Source organism: Rhodamnia argentea, chromosome 4 (assembly GCF_020921035.1).
Source record: "Rhodamnia argentea isolate NSW1041297 chromosome 4, ASM2092103v1, whole genome shotgun sequence".
Taxonomy (NCBI): Eukaryota; Viridiplantae; Streptophyta; class Magnoliopsida; order Myrtales; family Myrtaceae; genus Rhodamnia; species Rhodamnia argentea.
In genome coordinates this window covers 5,819,258-5,838,398 of record NC_063153.1, presented here as the reverse complement: position 1 = coordinate 5,838,398, position 19,141 = coordinate 5,819,258, and the positions used below count along the sequence as shown (strand labels likewise).

At 40.2% G+C, this 19,141-nt stretch overlaps 3 protein-coding genes across 3 annotated transcripts in view; all 3 read left to right on the top strand.

Moving 5' to 3' along the window:
• The first annotated feature begins 6,739 nt into the window (after positions 1-6,739).
• Positions 6,740-7,334, top strand: LOC125314674 (disease resistance protein Roq1-like). The gene has a single exon (XM_048277533.1). The coding sequence runs from the start codon at positions 6,774-6,776 to the stop codon at positions 7,332-7,334; it is 561 nt and encodes a 186-aa protein (XP_048133490.1). The 5' UTR covers positions 6,740-6,773.
• A 963-nt stretch (positions 7,335-8,297) lies between these two features.
• LOC115733716 (disease resistance protein RUN1-like) lies at positions 8,298-9,587 on the top strand. The gene is made up of 2 exons (XM_048277532.1): positions 8,298-9,242; positions 9,353-9,587. Exons 1-2 carry the CDS (start codon positions 8,298-8,300, stop codon positions 9,398-9,400), a joined length of 993 nt encoding a protein of 330 aa, XP_048133489.1. The 3' UTR covers positions 9,401-9,587.
• Positions 9,588-18,122: 8,535 nt separating this feature from the next.
• Positions 18,123-19,141, top strand: part of LOC125314673 (TMV resistance protein N-like) — a 416,296-nt gene continuing 415,277 nt past the window's right edge. Inside the window, exon 1 of the mRNA XM_048277530.1 lies at positions 18,123-18,799. Coding sequence (XP_048133487.1) covers positions 18,346-18,799 — 454 coding nt within the window. The 5' untranslated portion in view covers positions 18,123-18,345. The remainder of the gene's footprint in view (positions 18,800-19,141) is intronic.

Genomic DNA, 19,141 nt, shown 5'->3' with positions numbered 1-19,141 from the left:
TTCCAATTTCTTTTTAATTTCCACATTACCACCTTCACTTTCATCTTCTCCCTTTACACACACTCTCTCTCTCTAGACGCGGCCGGTTCGGTGGAACCGCCGGTTCCGGTTCAGGAACCGGCGGTTCCGGTTCCACGAAAAGGTGGAACCGGAACCGGCCGTGAAAAATGGTGGTTCCGGTTCGGAACCGCCGGTTCATTCCGATTCATTTTTAATAATAATTTTTAAAATAATAAATAATAAAATAAATATAATAAATTATAAATTATAAAATACAATTAAATTGTACATTGTAATAAAATATGGGAAAAAAAAAAAGAAGGAATGGGCTTGAACTTAATGAATTATCATTAAGCGACCTACATATCTTCTTGGGGATAGAAGAATCAAAGCCCATGTAGTTCTTTTTACCTTTGAGAACCCCAACTTACCTCATCGTCAATCGTCGCTACCCGTTGTGGTACCCGTGGCGGTGGTATCTCCAACATCATCGCTAAAAAATTCGTGTTCACGATCTAACTCTTGGTGTCGATATTTCGCCCTCGTCCAATCGCCGACACAAGCTTGAGCTTCCACGTAGTCCGGGCTTAATCTTGAACGGCGAGAATCCAAAATTAATCCTCCGAACTAAATGCTTGTTCAACCGCAACCGTTGAAGAAGGGGTTGCTAATATTTGACGAGCGATGAGGGCGAGAACCGGATACTCGATTTGGTGACTCTTCCACCACTTCGGGATTTCGAAATCGTACTATGTTCCGCATCACGAAACTCAAATTGAGTGGTTAAATATTTTTCTAATTCAGAAATATTACCTGTTGCCCCTTTTTGTTTTTTTTGCCTACTCTTAAGCATATTATACCCTCTACTAAGTGAACTACCACCTTCGCTACGTGAGGCAGTAGATTGTAAAGATCCAAAATCACTTAAACCATATCTACTACAAAATTCTCCATATAATGCTACTATAGATTCTTTAACATGTCCTAATATATTTAAAATATCTATTGAATCATCCAAATGTAAACAATCATGATAATACACATTCAAATAATCTTGTAAACCGTCTAATTTAATACGTGGATCAAAAACAATACCAACTAAATAGACAAGAGGAATTTGCAAATAATAATGCAACCATTTTTCTCGCATTACTAAAATAGTTTGACCTAATTCGGTATCTTTTTCATATTCACTAAAAACACTACTAATATTAACACACTCTATTAAAAATAAATGCGTTGTAGGATAATAAATACCAGATAAAGTCTTAGTAGCATCATTAAAAATTTTCAAAATATCTAAAATTTTCTTGCAAACGTCCCAATGTTGAGGAAGTAAAGTAATTTCGGGAATATTTTGTGAAATAAACATACATAATAAATCTTTATATTCAAAAGTTTGCCGAAGCAACTCGTACGTAGAATTCCAACGAGTCGGAATATCTTTTGGAAATCTTCTTGGCCTTCTCCCATTTTGTTTACAAAATTTTCCCCATGATTTCATACATTGGGGACGACTCCATAAAAATTTAATTGCACTTTTTATTGGGGCGAGAGAAGTGTCAAGAGTTCGTAAACCATTTTGTACACATAAATTTAAAACATGACAAGCACATCTAATGTGAAAAAATTGTCCGCCAAAAGTGGGTTTGCAAATATTTTCTAATTCGGGAATAGAAGCGGTATTTGCGGCGGCATTATCAAAACCAATTGAAAATACTTTATTTATTAAATTATATTCTTCTAAAACTTGCCTAATTATTCTATAAATATTATGAGCCGAATGGCTTTCATCAAAAACTCGGAATGCAATAAGTCTTTTTTGAATCATCCAATTGTCATCTATCCAATGACACGTGACACCCATATAACAATGAATTTGCCAAGGATCACTCCAAATATCGCTACCTATATGCACACGTCCATTGAATTCCGCAAAAAATTTTGCTAAAGATTTTTTTCCTTTTTTATAAAGATGAAAAACTTCGCGTTTAAGAGTATTTTTTGGAATAGTTGGCGCTTATGGAACCAACGCAGTATTTATCAAATATTTCATATTAAAATTTTCACCAAGTATTAAACGGAGCATGATCAAAGGCAACATATTCACCTAATGTTTGTTTATAAAGTGCTTCAAGTGAAACGAAATAAAGGATGAGGCTTAGAAGTGGCGTACCCGGAAATTTGTTGTTGCGTATTGTCGATCCCCGCTTGCGTTGGATGTTTTTTCGTCAAATGCCGACGGAATGTTCCGTAGCCGTCTCCTTTCGTGAATTTATAAGTTTGCGAACAATATTTACATTTTACATTATACTTACCTTCGACTTCATCACGTACCTTGTCGAAGTGTAGCCACAAGTCCAATGTATTATCTCGGCCCTTCCGTTCCGGCTCATTTGCCGTTGACGTTTCTTCGACACCGGTGGGAGGATGAAGACTTTCTTGTGTTGGGATGTGCTCGACGTTCGGAATCGGGACATAGTTGATATTATCGTCGTCGTCTTCCCAACTTGCATACTCACGAGGATCGTATTCATGAATGGGATACTCGGAATCTCCCATAGCCATCTTGCCCTTGTCAGCATTTCCGCTTCCACTTGCCATTTTTTGAGAGAATTGATCGGGATTGAGAGAATTGGGAGAATTTGAGCGATTTGAGAGGATTTCAGAGAGAATTCGAGAGATTGTTCGGAGAATTTGTGACAAAAATGAAAGGGGAAGCATATGTATTTATAGGCAAGAATCATTTTTTTTTTATTATTATTTTTTTTTAAAAATAAAAAGCAACGGCCAAATTGGCCGTTGCACGTTGGCAACGGCCCAAAGCGGGCCCGGGGGCCGGGCGAGAGCCCAACGGCTCTGCCCCGGGCCCACCTTTTTTTTTTTTTTCGGTTGAACCGGCCCGGAACCGCCGGTTCCGGGCCGGTTCCCACGTTTCCGGAACCGTGGGCCCGGTCAACGGGCCGGTTCCGGGCTGGTCAACGGGCCGGTTCCGGGCCCACGGGCCCAAATGGCACTCACTATCTCTCTCTCTCCCCTCGCTTTCCTTTCTTATTCTTCCTCTTCTTCAAATCCCTAAATCCAAACTCCAAAAGAAAAATTCATAAAAACAACAACAGCAGACCACCACATCGCTATTGTAGCCATCCGGGTCGTGGCCGTGGCTGGTCGTTGTTAGAGTGTCATCACGAGTTGTAGTTGTGATAGGTTGTCACTTGCGAGTCGTCCATAGTGAGATCGCGTGGGATGCTTCTTGTGGGCGTTTATTGTGCTTTCAGCACACACCCTCCTCGTCGTCGTTTGTGAAACAGAGCCCGCGTGCTTTTCATATGTTATGGGGCGAAGCCCCCCTTTTGTTTTCTTTTTTGCAAGTCCTTGTTTAATGTTTAGTTTTGGTCTTGAGTTAAGAGATAGAAAAGGCTCCGGCTTACTTGGAATCAATTTTAGTTTGGTTTAAATACGCAATCCCATCATTTCATGTTTATTTTCCTTGGGGCGCTGGGGCTTCCATTATCTGCGGTGGATTCCTCAATGCCGTACTCCTATGCTGTGGATACCTTGTAAAATCATCGAACAGCAGTTCTTGTCTTTTTAAGTTTGGTTAGACAAAAACCATGGAATTTAGTTTGCACCGTGCCAACTAATTGCTCCCCGAAGCATGCTCTTCCAACTCAAAACCCAAACTAAACTTGATTCCGCGTGAGCCCAACCCCTTTTCTGTCCCTGAACTCAAAACTCAAAACTTGAATATCAACATAAATAATAAATAATGGCTCGCGCTATATCCATCCAATTATTGGCTTCCGACACTTCCTATCTCATTGAATTGATTAGATTTTCTTTTGGGCTCACTTTTGATTTTGAATTATTTCTTACCTTTTCTTCTTCTTTGTTTTAATTTTACCACATGAAAAACTTACTAACATCCCTTCCAAACAACTTTTTTTCACCCAGCTTTCTAGGGGTCCACCTCGTCCTTCAAGCATTTTAGGGTCAGCTCTCTCCTCGAGTGATGTGATTCAATAAGATCAATCAAATCACGACAAGAAAAGTATCTAGGAGATCGATCGAATCATTTAGGGCCTGTATGAGAACCATTCCGGTTCTCTAATTCTGTTCCCTAAAACAAAAAAAAGAAAGATGAAAATCCTGTTTGGTAACGTAAATAATTTTGATTCTAATTTTGTTCCCAAAATCAGTTTTAGAGAATTAAAATCAGTTTTAGAGTAAAATCTAGAACAAAAAAAAAAGTTAGTTCTCGAAAAAAGAATCACTTTTGAGAATTACAAAACAGAATAAAGTTTCACATCTCTTATTTTTTCCTTTCGGTTCTCTCATCATTTTTCCCTCAACCTAATAAAAATAAAATAAAATAAAAATAAAAAATTTTGAAAAAAATTGGAAATTTTTAAAAAAATACAAAAAATTTTGAAAATCCCTAAAAATAGAAGAAGCTTAGATTAGGCTAGTTTAATCTCATTTTCATAAATTTGGGCCTAAATTTCCTAGATTTCACTCTTCTATAAAAAATATTGCAGAAGATTAGGGCATCCAACATGCGGATAATAACATATATACTCGTAGTCGTGCGTTAAAAATGTGACTAGCCGCACGTGGAGCTGGAGCCAAACACCCACTTGGATTTAGGATAGAAGCTTCAAAATGACAATAAAGGACTTGTACTTCGTATCAATGAGAATAATTTTTTTTTTTGTCAGTTGATAATTTGGTTATTTGGTCGTTATGTTTGTATGTATTTTGGGCAATGCAATATTTAAAGAAAAAAATGAGTTCTTAATGTAGGAACTGTCCCATACTTCAATCGAACTTCAAATATTAAATATTAAAGTTTGTATTTCATTTATGACATACTAAAAAAATAAAGTATTTTAAATTATTTAAGTGTGCATTGAAAATTAGTCTTCAATTTAGGATGAAATTTTACAAAATAACTATATAGTTTAGGAAGAGAAATAGTTTTTTGAAATAAAAATTTTATATAGTTACAAAATAACTATATAGTTATAAAATAACGCAAAGTGTTTATAAATAAATAATTCAAATATAAAAGAACTCGCGTCATCGCGACTTGGCCTTTCTGCATGTCATGCGGCGGCAGTTAGGGGTGTGCATGGTCCGGGCAGGTCCGGTCCCGGCATGGAACCGGGGACCGGACCATAGTCCCGGTCCCCATATTTTCGGGACCAAGGATCGGACCGGGACCGCCGGTCCTGGTCCGGGCCGGTCCCGGTCCGGTCTCGGTCCCGCCCGAGGAGGACCGCTAACTATTGATAATCTAGTCAACTTAATAAAATATGCCATGGTAAAAACATAGCGACTCACTATGACTTTTATGATCGACGAACTTGACCAAAATGTTCGAATTCAATACAAAATCCATCCATTATATGATAAAAACATCACCAACCGTACTCAAAAAAGCCTGCAAAGAGAAAAGATGACCAAAAACAAGATGGAAAATAAGACTAAAAAAAAAGTCTTGAGGAGGAGAGTGCAACCGTGCAAGGTTGGGAAAAAAATGGGCAATGGACTTTTATTATTCTGTTTTGTTTTCAATTTTTTTTTGCAATTGTATATATTTATATATAAATAATAATATATTATTGGCGGTCCGGTTCGGGCCGGGCCGGGCCGGTCCGGTCCCAATACAAGAAACCCGAGGACCGGACCGCCTACTCACCGGTCCCATTTATTGGGACCGGGGACCGGACCATCCACCTCAAGGACCGGACCAACCCGGCCGGTCCGGGCCGGTCCCGGGTCGGTCCGGGCCGGTCCGGTCTAGTTTGCACACCCTAGTTGCAGCAGGCGCGTCGGCGAAGAAAACCAGCAGGAAGCAAAACGCCTTCTTTATTTTCTTTCCTGTAATTTATTCGGGGGCCCCACAAGCTTTCTTTTTCTCATCAAAAAGACCAGTAATCCAAAGTTGACCGTGCATATAGAAATATAATAAAATAGGTGTGCCCCTCTTTTTCGTCTTGTAGCGTCCACTGCACGCCAATTAAAAGGATTTTTCTTTTAACAAGATTTAACAAATCGATATATATATATTATAAATCATTTAAACTCGAAACATATTTAATAATATATATATGTGTGTGATATGATTTCACATTAGCGGCAGTAATCCATGAGCCAGAGGGTGCTGGAAAAGCTTCATATAGTTTTACCGTGATCTTCATCCTAACTATGTTCGTATCATGCACATCTATTTAGTGTTAATTATTAGCCATTAAAAATCATATGGAATCTTCTTCTCATGTGAAGCGGGTCGCGATGTTATGGTCCTTAGTTTGGCCATTGAAATTGCCAAACCCGAAAAGAAATATGGTGTCGCTGAAATCCTAGGAATTGATTTTCTTAGATAGTAATTTTACCAAAAACAAAGGGATCAACACTTGTTTTTATCCAACAAACACACTCTACTGTCTAGAAGATGCTATCGATGGTCTTTTCCTTTTTTTGCAATTCTATAAATGGTAGGCAATATAAATATTCAAGAGAGGAAAATGCTTCGCTAATAATATTATCAGGAACCGTATAATCTATCGTATTCGCACAGTAACAAGACTGATCGCAACAAAATCACCACCATTCCAGCTCTACCGAAATTTCCAGGAAAATCCAATTTCACCCGCGAAAGAGAAACAGGAAAAGAAACAAAAAATAATTAAAGCCAAAGGGAAGAGATGGCATCCACCAACCCACGCGATTCCAGAAAGTCTTAAGTCCAAGAACAAATAAATAAGTACATGAGAGCAGGAGTTGGGAACCCATTCATTCAGATAGTAAACATTCTGCGGAAGCACGCGCATCAACCATCAGCGCTTTCGATGGCCGCTTCTTCTTCGAATCTGAAAAGAAATTACCATGTGTTCCTGAGCTTCAGAGGCACGGATGTGCGTAACTGCTTCGTCGGTCATCTCTATGCCGGTCTAGACCATACAGGAATACACACTTTTGTGGACAGCGAGGAGCTCAGAAAAGGAGAGCAAATATCGCCGGCGCTTATGAAGGCGATCGAGGGGTCGCGCGCTGCGATCATCGTTTTCTCCGAGAACTATGCTTCCTCACCGTGGTGTTTGGAAGAGTTGGCCAGAATTATGGAGTGCCAGGAGCAAAGAGACCTCAAGGTCTTTCCCGTGTTTTACAAAGTTGAACCCAGAGAAGTGAGAACACCAAGAGGGAGTTACAGAGAAGCTATGGCTGAATATGAATTAAAGTTCGGAAAGGGTTCGGACATAGTGAAGAGATGGAAGAAGGCTCTCTCCAACGCTGGTAGCTTGTCTGGGTGGAATTTCCATGAGGGGTAAGCATGCCTTTTTTCCTTTTGATGAACTGATCTCATTCTCATGCTTTTCTTTTTCATCTCGTATTTTACCCTACTCACGGACTATCGGATCTATCCTAAAGTCATCGTCTTCGGCCTTGGCCCGCCAGCACCGTAGGGCCGATCGCCCGTTCTTGTCTGGCCGGGTGCGTGGCCAACAGCCATTGCAGGCTAGTGGTTGGCAGTCTGGCCCGCTTTAGAGACCAGGCACCTCGGATCCCGCCACGAAAGCCTTATATTGTCCAACTGATCCTCCGGGTTGCAAACCTTTCACAAACCTATTTGCACATATTTGCTCTTGCCAAAAATTCGAGACACAACATCTTTCATGCCCCTAAATGTTGATTTTAGATACTAATTACAGATGCTATAATTAACTTAATTACCCAAGAATAGAAAAGAGACAGATATTGCCAAAGCGGTCTCTTGATTGAAGACACGGAGCTGAGACACACTTGACAGTAGAGACAAAAATCGAATAACCAAAACTTCAAGCCAGCAGATTCTTTGAATTCGATTCTTGCTGTCTTGCTGTCGTAGATAATGGGAAATCTTGTCTTAGATAAAAAAGTGTGGTTCATAATACTCGAGTTATCATTGTGTTGAGGCGCAGGTTCTTCGCAATTTTCCTTTTACGTATCCAGCCGCGAGTTCACCCAAATGTGGCATTTCTTTTGATCTCATTATTAGCTTATCCTCTTGTAATATTTTCCTTATGACGTTAGAGGTCGATGTCCTGCCATGGCTTTGACATGCTAAAACATTTTTCTCTTTCTTTTGAGTGCTTATCGGAGATGAAGCGGAGCTAGTAAAGTGCATCGTAAAGGAACTATTAATTCATCTACGGCGTAAACCCTTACAAGTCGCTACGTATCCGGTCGGAATAGATTTCCGAGTCCAGCAAGTGATATCATTGTCGAAAAATGAGACGGGTGATGATGTTCTCATGGTAGGTCTATGGGGACCTGGAGGCATAGGGAAGACCACAATTGCTAAAGCCCTATATAATTGTATTGAGAAAGATTTTCAGGATACCTGTTTTTTGGGGAAAGTAAGAGAAACTTCGAACGAAAGCAATGGTCTAGTTTCTTTGCAACAAAAACTTCTATCACGCATCTTTCCTCGTGAAAACTGGACGGTATATAGTGTGGATGGAGGAATTCCTTTGATATGGGAAAGACTTTGTTGCAAGAGGGTTCTTCCGGTTCTTGATGATGTGGACAAGTTGGATCAACCGAATGCGTTAGCTGGAGAAGGCCGTTGGTTTGGCAAAGGAAGTAGAATCATTGTTACATCAAGAGATAAACATTTGCTAACTTCTCATGGCATCAATTTTGTGTATAAAGTTAAAACTTTAGATGACAATGAAGCACGAGACCTTTTTGGTCGGCATGCCTTTCGAAGTAGCAAGAAAGTTGAGATAAGAAGGGATCTCATAGATAGAGCAGTGCGTTACGCTAACGGCCTGCCGTTAGCCCTTGAAGTGTTGGGCTCGTTCTTATGTGGAAGAGAGGAGCCTGCATGGGAAAGTACACTGGATAAACTCTCTAGAAGTCCCGACCAAACTATCAATCGAATTCTTAAGATAAGCTTCAACGGATTGGATAACAACGAAAGGGAGATTTTCCTCGATATTGCTTGCTTCTTTAAGGGGAAAGGAATAAAATACATCAAGGAAGTACTTGACAGCTGCGATTTTGCTACAACTATAGGAATAGAAGTTCTCATCGAGCGGTCCTTGATAACAAATGACCATGGGACCCTGCAAATGCATGATTTAATTCAGTTGATGGGTAAGGATATTGTTAATCAAGAATGCCCCAATGATCCTGGGCAGCGCAGCAGATTATGGATTTTTAAAGATGTTCTGGACATTCTATGTGGAGATACGGTAAAATTTGTTTTTGTCAATGTTGCTACATCTCATTTTTCATATTACACTAATCTGAAAATCTCAATGGAAATTTTCTGTGACCATTGAATTTGCTTTGTTATGGATAGGGAACGAATGCAATGAAGGCCATAGTATTGGACTCACCCGAAGCGTAAGAGATAACTATTAGTCCTCATGCTTTCACAAACATGAAAAGGTTGAGAATTCTCATTTTGTCTATAGTGCATATCTCTTCAGAAGGTCCTATACGTCTCCATAACGAGCTAAGATGGCTTAAATGGCCCAATGCACCGGATCTAGAATTTGGCTCTGGTCCAAAGGAACTTGTTGTAATTGATGTCCCGCGAAGTCATATCAAACAATTAGGAGGCAAAATTATGGTAAGCCCTTGTGATGATTGGCTTTCCCTTTTATATCTATAACTACATGCAGAACTTAATGACTACACTGGTATGTTTTTGCAGAATTCTAAAAATTTGACGTCCATAAATTTCAGTGAATGTGAGTCCCTGGCTAGTGTTCCGGACCTATCGTCGGTTCCAAATCTGGAGAGCTTGAATCTTGATGGGTGCAAAAGCTTGGTGGAGGTTCACCAATCCGTCGGGTATCTTGACAAGTTAAAATTTTTGTCGCTAGAATTGTGCTACAATCTTAGTATCTTTCCCAACAAACTCAAGACAAAATCTCTTCAAACCTTTTGTCTCCGGGGTTGCTCTAAACTTGAGGAGTTCCCCGATATTCCAGGAAAGATGGAACATCTAGAAAAACTTGAACCGCAAGGGACGGCTATTAGAGAACTCCCGACATCAATTGAAAATCTTGTCTCTGTGAAGTGGATGGATTTAGGTGATTGCAAAAACCTTGCGAGGCTTCCGTCGAGTATTTATAAATTGCACAATCTCCGGTTTTTAGATCTTGGAGGCTGCTCGACTTTCGTCTCATTCCCAAAGAACTTGGAGGAGTCAACCGACCCCGATGGCCATTTAGGATTCCAAATCTAGGGACGCTAGGACTCGGTGGCTGCAATCTATCAGAAGTAGACTTCCTTGAGAGCTCTTCCAGTTTTCCCAACTTGCATACCCTATATCTTTCAGAAAACAAGTTTACTCATCTACCAACATCCATCAACAAATACCATGCTTTAGATTGGTTGGATGTGGAGAAATGCCAGCAACTACAAGAGATTCCTCTGCTTCCATCAAGTATGCGTATCCTAAAAGCAAATGGTTGCAAATCCCTACAAAAACTCCCAGATTTGTCGAGACTCTCGTGCGACTACCTTAAGGTCGACCTGTCTTCATGTGGTGAATTATTCCGCAAGGGGGTCAAGATGGCTGATGTATCATTACTCGAGGTCGGACTCTCTCTCTCTCTCTCTCTCTCTCTCTCTCTCTCTAACTTTAAATGCTTGACATGATAGGGCCTCCCGAAGAAGAGTAGTGTCCAAATGATCCTAACTGGAGGAGAGATTCCGGAATGTTTTCTGCACAGTAAAGATGGGTCCATGTGTTTCTGGGTTCCCAAGGACTTGTATGACAAGTTTTTAGGACTAGCACTCTGTATTGCTCCCGGCCCGGAGGAAGGAAAAGAGGTCTCTGCTGTAGGTGAGATCCAAATATTTGTTAATGGCGAAAGGGTGATTGTAGAAACGTGTGGCTTTGGGGAAACGTCTTACTTTGGTCCACCGGAATCCAATTTTGTGTGGCTTCAATATTTCCCACTCGGTCAGCTGTGGGAATTACGTAACCATCTCCGAGATGAATGGAGCCAATTCCAAGTTCGCGTCGGACATAGGGAAGGAAGCTTTAAAAAGTGTGGATTCCGTCTAATATGCGAGAAACAGGAGGATAATCGCGGGGTTGTGCTCCAACACCATCACCCGATTGAAACAAATTGGATTCCCGAGGAAACAGACTCAGATGAAGGCAACCCAATAAACACCGTGGATGTATATAGTCCAAGCGAAAGAGATGCAGAGGAAAGCAGATCAACTTTGACAAAGAAGAGAAGATTGTCTTAACTATGGCGAGAGTATGGGATCCACTCGCACCGACCTATTATGTGTGTTGGCTTGCCAAACGTTCCTTTCGAATCGGTCACAACTTGCTGAGGAAGTGATTCTAGAAGAAGCGAACCTGGTGATTTCGATTTCAATGCCGTTTGCTTTTCCCCATTTTCCATCTCTACTAGAAATTTTCAAATGTCTGCACCTTCAATTGAAATTCAGGACTTTCCATCTCTACCGACATGGTTGAGTAACTTTTCCTTCTCCTCTCCTTCCTTTTGATTTGTGATGCAGAGTGTGTTAATCCAAAATGATGTGGATTCTTGTTGAATGGCCATGGGTCTTCCAAGTTGCTATGTGAAATTTATCAGATAGGCCTCTCTTACCGCTCTTAGTCAAATTAATGACGCCAATGCTTCCTACCCTAAAATTTGGAGAAAGTAAGTTCTGCTGCATCTAATATAATCTATATCCTTAGGGTAGTATTAATCTAATTGTTTCAAAGATCAAAAGGTCTATGCGGGGAAGATGACTTGATGTCTCTGCTGTTGCTATTCAGATTGCATCGGGTGGGTACAAACTATCGTGTCATAACTGGTGGCTTCTTCAACTGTAATGTTTTGAGCTTGCAGCAGGTTGCTCACCCGTTTTTGTGCCATTAACAAAATTTATAGGGGGATGTCGACAACTAAATTTTTTGCCCTAAAGTACTCATTCGAGGGCTTGATTTAGATGGATAAACTGTACAGTACATGGAAATAGCGATTGTATTTAATGTTGCGCGAAACGAGGATCTGTCCTCAAGCTCAACAACGAGGCATTATATTAATATTGTCCAATATGGATCAGGTTTTTGTATATTTGCTTCAACTATGTACAGAACAAGAAAAATAAATTGAACACCGGATGTACGTAGTTGGGTCGTAGAGACATTATTTTTATTTTTGTTTTTATGGGAGACAAATGATCTCCTTTTGATCTTTTCAATGCGCATCTCGGCATTCTTTCTTTCCAAAAGGACATTATTTTCAGAAGAATATTAAACTTAATTGAAAAGCCCATAAATTATTAGCTGGAATTACTGTGTTAAATATTAACATTTGTATAAATTGCATAGCGGATATGGAATTTCAATATAAAGATTTGATTGGATAATCTTGAATTCAAACTGATTCTATCGTTCAACACAACATTTCAAAGGGATTCCATTATTAAAGTCATTATTAGCAGCTTATTCTGCATGGTCCAATGAGTTTTCAATAATGCAGTGAAAGCCCATTAGAGGTAACTTTTAAAAAGTTGTTCATGATTTTCTTGCCAATACAAAAATGTTATTTCGAAATCCTTAAAAAGCAAAAAAAAAAAAAATACAATTTTTTTAAATTTGATGCTCTTAGAATTTTAACCATTTATTCATGCTTCGTATTAAGGAAAAATACATAAAAAATCCTAAATTATGCCTATCGTAACATATTTATCCAAAATCTTTTTTTGTGACGTGAAAAACCCAAAACTTGTTCTCATGTGGCCCATTTACCCAGACTTGTACCCGGTGACATATTTACTCTAAATTTTTTTTATTAAGAAAAAAAAATTCTAAACTCATATATTTATCTTAAAATTTAGGGTCAATGTATCACATGCCTACACGTTTGGGATTTTTGGTGTCACAAGAAAATAAAATGAGGTTAAATGTGTCACATGGGTATAAGTTTGAGGTTTTTAGTGTTTCGAGAAAAAATTTGGGGTGAATGTGTCACGCGTATACAAGCTCGAGGCTTTTCACGTTACAAAAATAGTTTAGGATAAACGTGACATGATGGATATAGTTTAGGATTTTTGGTGATTTTTTTTCTAAATTAAATAAAAAGTAAAAGTTCAAAGACTGAAAATTTCATGATAAGAGAAAATATCTTTTTAGTTTCTATGAAAATCATTTTCAAGGAAGATGCTTAGTGTGACATCCCGAATTCCGACTCACTTTCGAAGCTTTGAATAAATGAAATGTCTCATTGATGTATTTCAGTCTAATCTCACTCGGAGTTAATCTCTCTCGAGCAGACTAACCAAATGGGAATGGCTAGCTAGGAAAATCAAGTACGTGGACCTAAGAACTTGATCATGGATTGACTCTTTGGCCATGAAAATTGTCGAGGGAATATTCTGGACCAATATAGATCGATCCTAGAATGATTAAGGAACGATTTGGATAATACCCTACGCTTGGATCACGGGTGATTCCGTTTGACCTCGTATGGGTTCCGAACGTCCCTAAATTATTTTCTAACGATTGTGTCCATCGGGACTAGTGATTGACCCTCGCAATTGAATGACAACCAAGGTCGCCATGGCTCGAGTAATTCTTAAACGTGATTTTTATCACGGGTCGATACGCATAACTCCTAAAAGCCACCCGTTAGTTTGAGATACGCTGAAAATTCTATCGATCGAGATTGATCGCGAATCGAGCTTCAGAATTTGACGTCGGACCTTCAGGGGTTCCAATAAATAAAAATTTTGGACGTTTCCTCCTCCCGAGTGCAATTCCTTCGCGGTTCGTCCCAAAGAGGTTCAGGAAAAGTAGATTTGGACTGGGTATGGGAAAGGACCTATTTGCCCTCGAAAAATACCCCATTTTTCACTTGGAACGAAGGGTATTTTGGTCATTTTTCCTTTTGGCCGAGATTGACTAGTCAATGTGGGGAGAAAATTATTTTTCCCTCTTGGCTTTGTGGGCATAATTAATTATTCTCAACTTATATTATTTATTATTTGGTCTTCTTCCTCCTCATTATTTTCAAGAAACCACTCTCTCTCTAGCTCACTTTCTCTCTCTTGCTCACTCCCTCTCTTGGCCGAACTCACCCTTGCTCACTCTCTCCCTCACCGAAAATTCTTCAAACAACCGCCGGTGTCGCCTTGAACTGCTGGAGCTCGATTACCGCCGTGAGCTACTCGTAGTCGCCGGATTTCCGTGGGTTAAGGCCGGTCACGAGGAGTCGCCGGAGCCGCCGGTTGGAACCAAGATTCTCCACCCGTTTTCTCCCCAGAAAACTTGCTAAAATAGTGGTAAGTTGCTCCCTAACCTTAGATTAGGTATCTAGGTTGCTAATAGACTATAGATTGAGTGATTTTGGTGAAAAATGGGTTGGTTTTGTGCTAGTTCATGGAGTTGGCCGAAAATGCAAATGAAGGAAGGAGAGAGAAATGTGTTCTTGCATGAATAGTGAGGTCAAGAGAATAATTGTTTGGTCAAAGTTGGACCATGGTTACTTTATGCTTAACTAGAGTTACTTTATGCTATTATTTAATCATGGTTAGGTTAGTTATTGACTCTAGTTAATTTTTGAACCATGGTTAGATTATACTTTAACTATAGTTACTTTTTATGTGACAAAATGTTGTTATGCCATGGTGCTAATTAAATATGGCATTATTATAGTTTAGTACTGTAGTCATGAATTAATTGCACGTTAGAAAATTATTATTGTTCGGCCCCGATAAATTCTCACGTTAGTATAATTTTTAATCGTACATTATTTATATATTGCTACGTTAGCATAATATGGTCGCTTGGCGTGGATTGGATACTATGGTAGTATTAATTGATCGGATAGTCTGGATTAGTCCTAGGATTAGTGTGAATTAATCGGGTGATCCCGAATTACTAATTCTCTAACGTGAGTGAATCACGTGGTGCCGAATTATTCTGGGAAAATATGAAGGTCGTATTCAATCAAGTCGTCTGAGGCCAAAGTGAGCCGTATTCGTCCGATTGTCCGAGACCGAGAAAATATGAAGGTCGTATTCAATCAAGTCGTCCGAGGCCAAAGTGAGCCGTATTCGTCCGATTGTCCGAGACCGAGAAAATGTGAGGGTCGTATTCAATCAAGTCGTCCGAGGCCAAAGTGAGCCGTATTCGTCCGATTGTCCGAGACCGAGAAAGTGTGAAAGTCGTGTTCAATTAAGTCGTCCGAGACCAAAGTGAGTCGTGTTCGACTAATTGTCCGAGACTTAATCCGGTCGTGTTCCTATGTGTCCGAGACCGAGATTTATGGGTCGTATTCCTCTGTATCCGAGACCCCGGTATATATATATATATATAGAGCCGTGTTCTATAAATGTCCGAGGCTCAAGGTTGTGAACTTGTATGATGTCAGTGGAGTAACGTGGAATATTTTCGGAGTAACGTGGAATATTTCTGGAGTAATGTGGAATTTTCGGAGTAACGTGGAATCTTTCTGGAGTAACGTGGAATATTCCGGAGTAACGTGGAATATTTTAGAGTAGCATGGAATGTTTTCGGAGTAACGTGAAATTTTCGGAGTAATGTGGATAATTATATTATGGCCCGATGCGTTAAACGCGGGCCCCGGAGCATGTGGAACATTTTATTGTTAGATGGAGGCGTGGAACGCCGAAACGGGAGTAACGTAGAATATTTGAGAAGGTGTGGGAATTTTTGGAGAAAGAACGGAATTTTCTGGAATTAAATTGTGGAATTTTTAGTAAGAAAGAAAAGTTGTTGAAAATTGTCCACCGAAAATGTGTCTGGAGGCACTAGAGCCCTAATCTAAGATTAGGGGCTAGCTTACTGAGATTTTATGTCACCCCGTCGTGGGTTCGTTGTTTTTCAGACCCTCCGTCACAACAATGAACGACCCGCCTCAAAGGTTCGGGATCCCGCGGGACATGGAAACCGTGGTGACAGAGTACCCAGTTGGATGAGGACGAGCTGGCAGCCTTAGACAAGATTGTGCCGGATAGCGAGGACGAGGCCTATGATAGTTGGCCTCTCAACTTTTGTAGAGTGCTGTATTTTGGTTGTGTAGCGGGCTTTGACCACGTCTCTTTTTGTTATAGGTGGTCACGAGCTTGTACAGTGGCCCCCGAAGCCCTAGGCTGATGAGTTTGTAGCAGTTATGTATATATGTACATAAGTTTGTTTTACCGTCCCAAGTCATTGAGATGTTAATTGTTTATGTACGAGGATTCGTTTTTGCTTCCGCATGAATTTGTTGGCCTTTGGATCCTGGAGAACTGTACATAAGCGTGGCCGGGTGGGATGTCGACGAGCTTGCGGGGTTCGGGTCGTGACACTTAGTTATCATTCTTTTGGTAATTTACTTATGTAACCGAAGTTACAATGCCAAAGGATGCCATTACATCAATAGGCACATTTTGCGAATTAATTCTAATTTCACGTATGAAATTTCGGGACTTACTCTCCTCCTATTTCGTGAGTGATCCGGCTCGCCACTCCACAAGCATGCTCGAAGTCGCTCCACCGTTCAGAGCTTTCCGTCCCTCGTTGGACCGGGTCGTTTCGTCCTCGGAGGAGCAATTACCTGCTGGTTGCCCATTCTACCCTCGGAATAAAAATAATAGCAAGAATCCAAAGCTTTGCTATTAGGGGGAATAAAATATGGGCACCGGCGATGGAAAGAAAGAATGCCGGGATGCGCATTGAAAAGATCAAAAGGAGATCATTGACTTATGAAGGTCCCCTCTCTGTTCACTTACTTTCGGAGATCCACCAAATCCTTCACGCGTTTTAGGGTCGGTTCTCGACAGTGTTAATCATTAAAAAATCGAGCTTTTAAACTATCGATGAGATCAATAGAATCGTTTAGCATTTTTTTATTTGATGAGTTAAATCCTTCAGCGTCTTGCTTTCGCGAGCCATCTGCTGCTCCGCAACTGTCGGTAGCCCCCACATAAAAGCGGAGAGGTCCCCAAATGATGGAGGAATGGACCCACGTATGTACACGTATGGGCATAATTAACCTTTTTCATTTAACCGGCCATGGGTGCATGAACAAGTCAAAGTCCCCTCTTCGTTCATTTGCTTCTAGGGGTCCGCCTCCTCCTTCACGCGTTTTAGGGTCGGCTCTTTCCTCGGCGAGTGATGCGAAGCTACCACGCAATTGACAAAAGATGTTCATTAGGTTTTTGGGAAAAGTTGGGAGTCCGCTGGGTGCGAAATGATAAAAGAAGGAACGCAAATTCCACATACGCGTACAAACATCACGTGATCGATAAAGAATCCAAGGACGATAAATGAAAGAAAAATTATCTGAAAAAAAAATCTTAAATTTATTGAAATTATGCTAATTCAATTTTGAATTTATTGGTTTCGTATTAATTCAGTCCTTTCGATCAACTTTGATTGTCTAGGACTGACGTGGATAATTTTTAATAGATGAATGCAGCATTTGACCAATGGCGAGCAAGAATCCATGAGCGAGTGGATGCTAGGAAAACTCCATATAATTTTAGTGTTGATTATTAGCCATTAGAAATCATATGGAATCTTCTTCTTGTGTGCCCCCGCTGGGTCCTTAATTTGGCCTTTGACATTGCAAGACACGAAATGAAATATGAAGTTGCGGAAATTATAGGAATTGGTTTATTGAGGTAATAATTTTACTAATAACGAAAGGATCAACACTTGTTTTATCCAACAAACACACTATAGTATCCAGAAGATGCTATCGTTGGTCTTTTTTTTTTTTTTTTTTTGCAATTTTATAAATATTAGGCGCTATAGATATTCAGAAAGCGTTAGAAAAGTCATAAATAGTATTCGTACCAATTTAGTCCTAAATTTTTTAATTGTGTCAATTTAGTCGCGTGAGTCGCTACCCTAATCGTCTGACAAGACCGTCGGTTATTTCTGACTACACGATTTTTCAATCAATGAGTGTTTTATCCCAAACATGCAGTTATGATGTATGGATCTACGATTGAGATTGTACAGTCTCAGATGGCACTGTCATAAAAACATTTTCTTTTAGAACAGATACTTGGTATTCGCATCGCAACAAAACTCATCCCAATGAAATCACCACCATTCCAGCTATACCGAAATTTCCAGGAAAAATCCAAGTTTACCCGCGAAAGAGAGAAACAGGAAAAGGAACAAAAAGTAATTAAAGCAAAAGGGGAGTGAGATGGCATCCACCAAATGGCCCACGTGATTCCAGAAAGTCTTTATGTCCAAGAACAAATAAATACGTACATGAGAGCTAGAGTTGGGAACCCCGGTCAGAGAGTAAACATTCTGCGGAAGCACATCAACCACTAGCGCTTTCGATGGCTTCTTCTTCTTCTTCTTCTTCAAATCTGAAAAGGTATTACCATGTGTTCCTGAGCTTCAGAGGCACGGATGTCCGTGACAGCTTTCTCAGTCATCTCTATGCGGGTCTCGATCAAAGAGGAATACACACTTTCATGGACAACGAGGAGCTCAGGAAAGGAGAGCAAATATCCCCGGCGCTTATGAAAGCGATCGAGGAATCGCGCATTGCGGTCATCGTTTTCACCAAGAACTACGCTTCCTCGACATGGTGCTTGGAAGAGTTAGCCAAAATTATGGAGTGCAAGGAGCAAAGAGACCTTGAGGTCTTTCCCCTGTTTTACAAAGTGGAACCCAGAGAAGTGAGAACACCAAGAAAGAGTTATGAAAAAGCCATGGATAAGCATGAGTCAAAGTTCAGAAAGGGTTCGGGGAAAGTGAAGAGATGGAAGAAGGCTCTCCTCGATGCTGGTAGCTTGTCTGGGTGGGAATTTCATAAGGGGTAAGCATGTTTTTTCCTTTTGATGAACTCAATATATCCCTTTTAACTGGTCTCATGCTTGTCTGGCTGGGTGCGAGGCCAGTAGCCATTACAGGCCAGTGGTTGGCAATCTGGCCTGGTCTAGAGACCAGGCACCTCTAATCCCGCCACGAAAGCCTTGTATTGTCCAACTGATCCTCCCGGTTCCAAACTTTTCACAAACCTATTTGCACATATTTGCTCTTGCCAAAAATTCGAGACATCAACATCTTTCATGCCCATAAATGTTGATTTTAGAAAGTAATTACAGATGCTACAATTAACTTAATTGC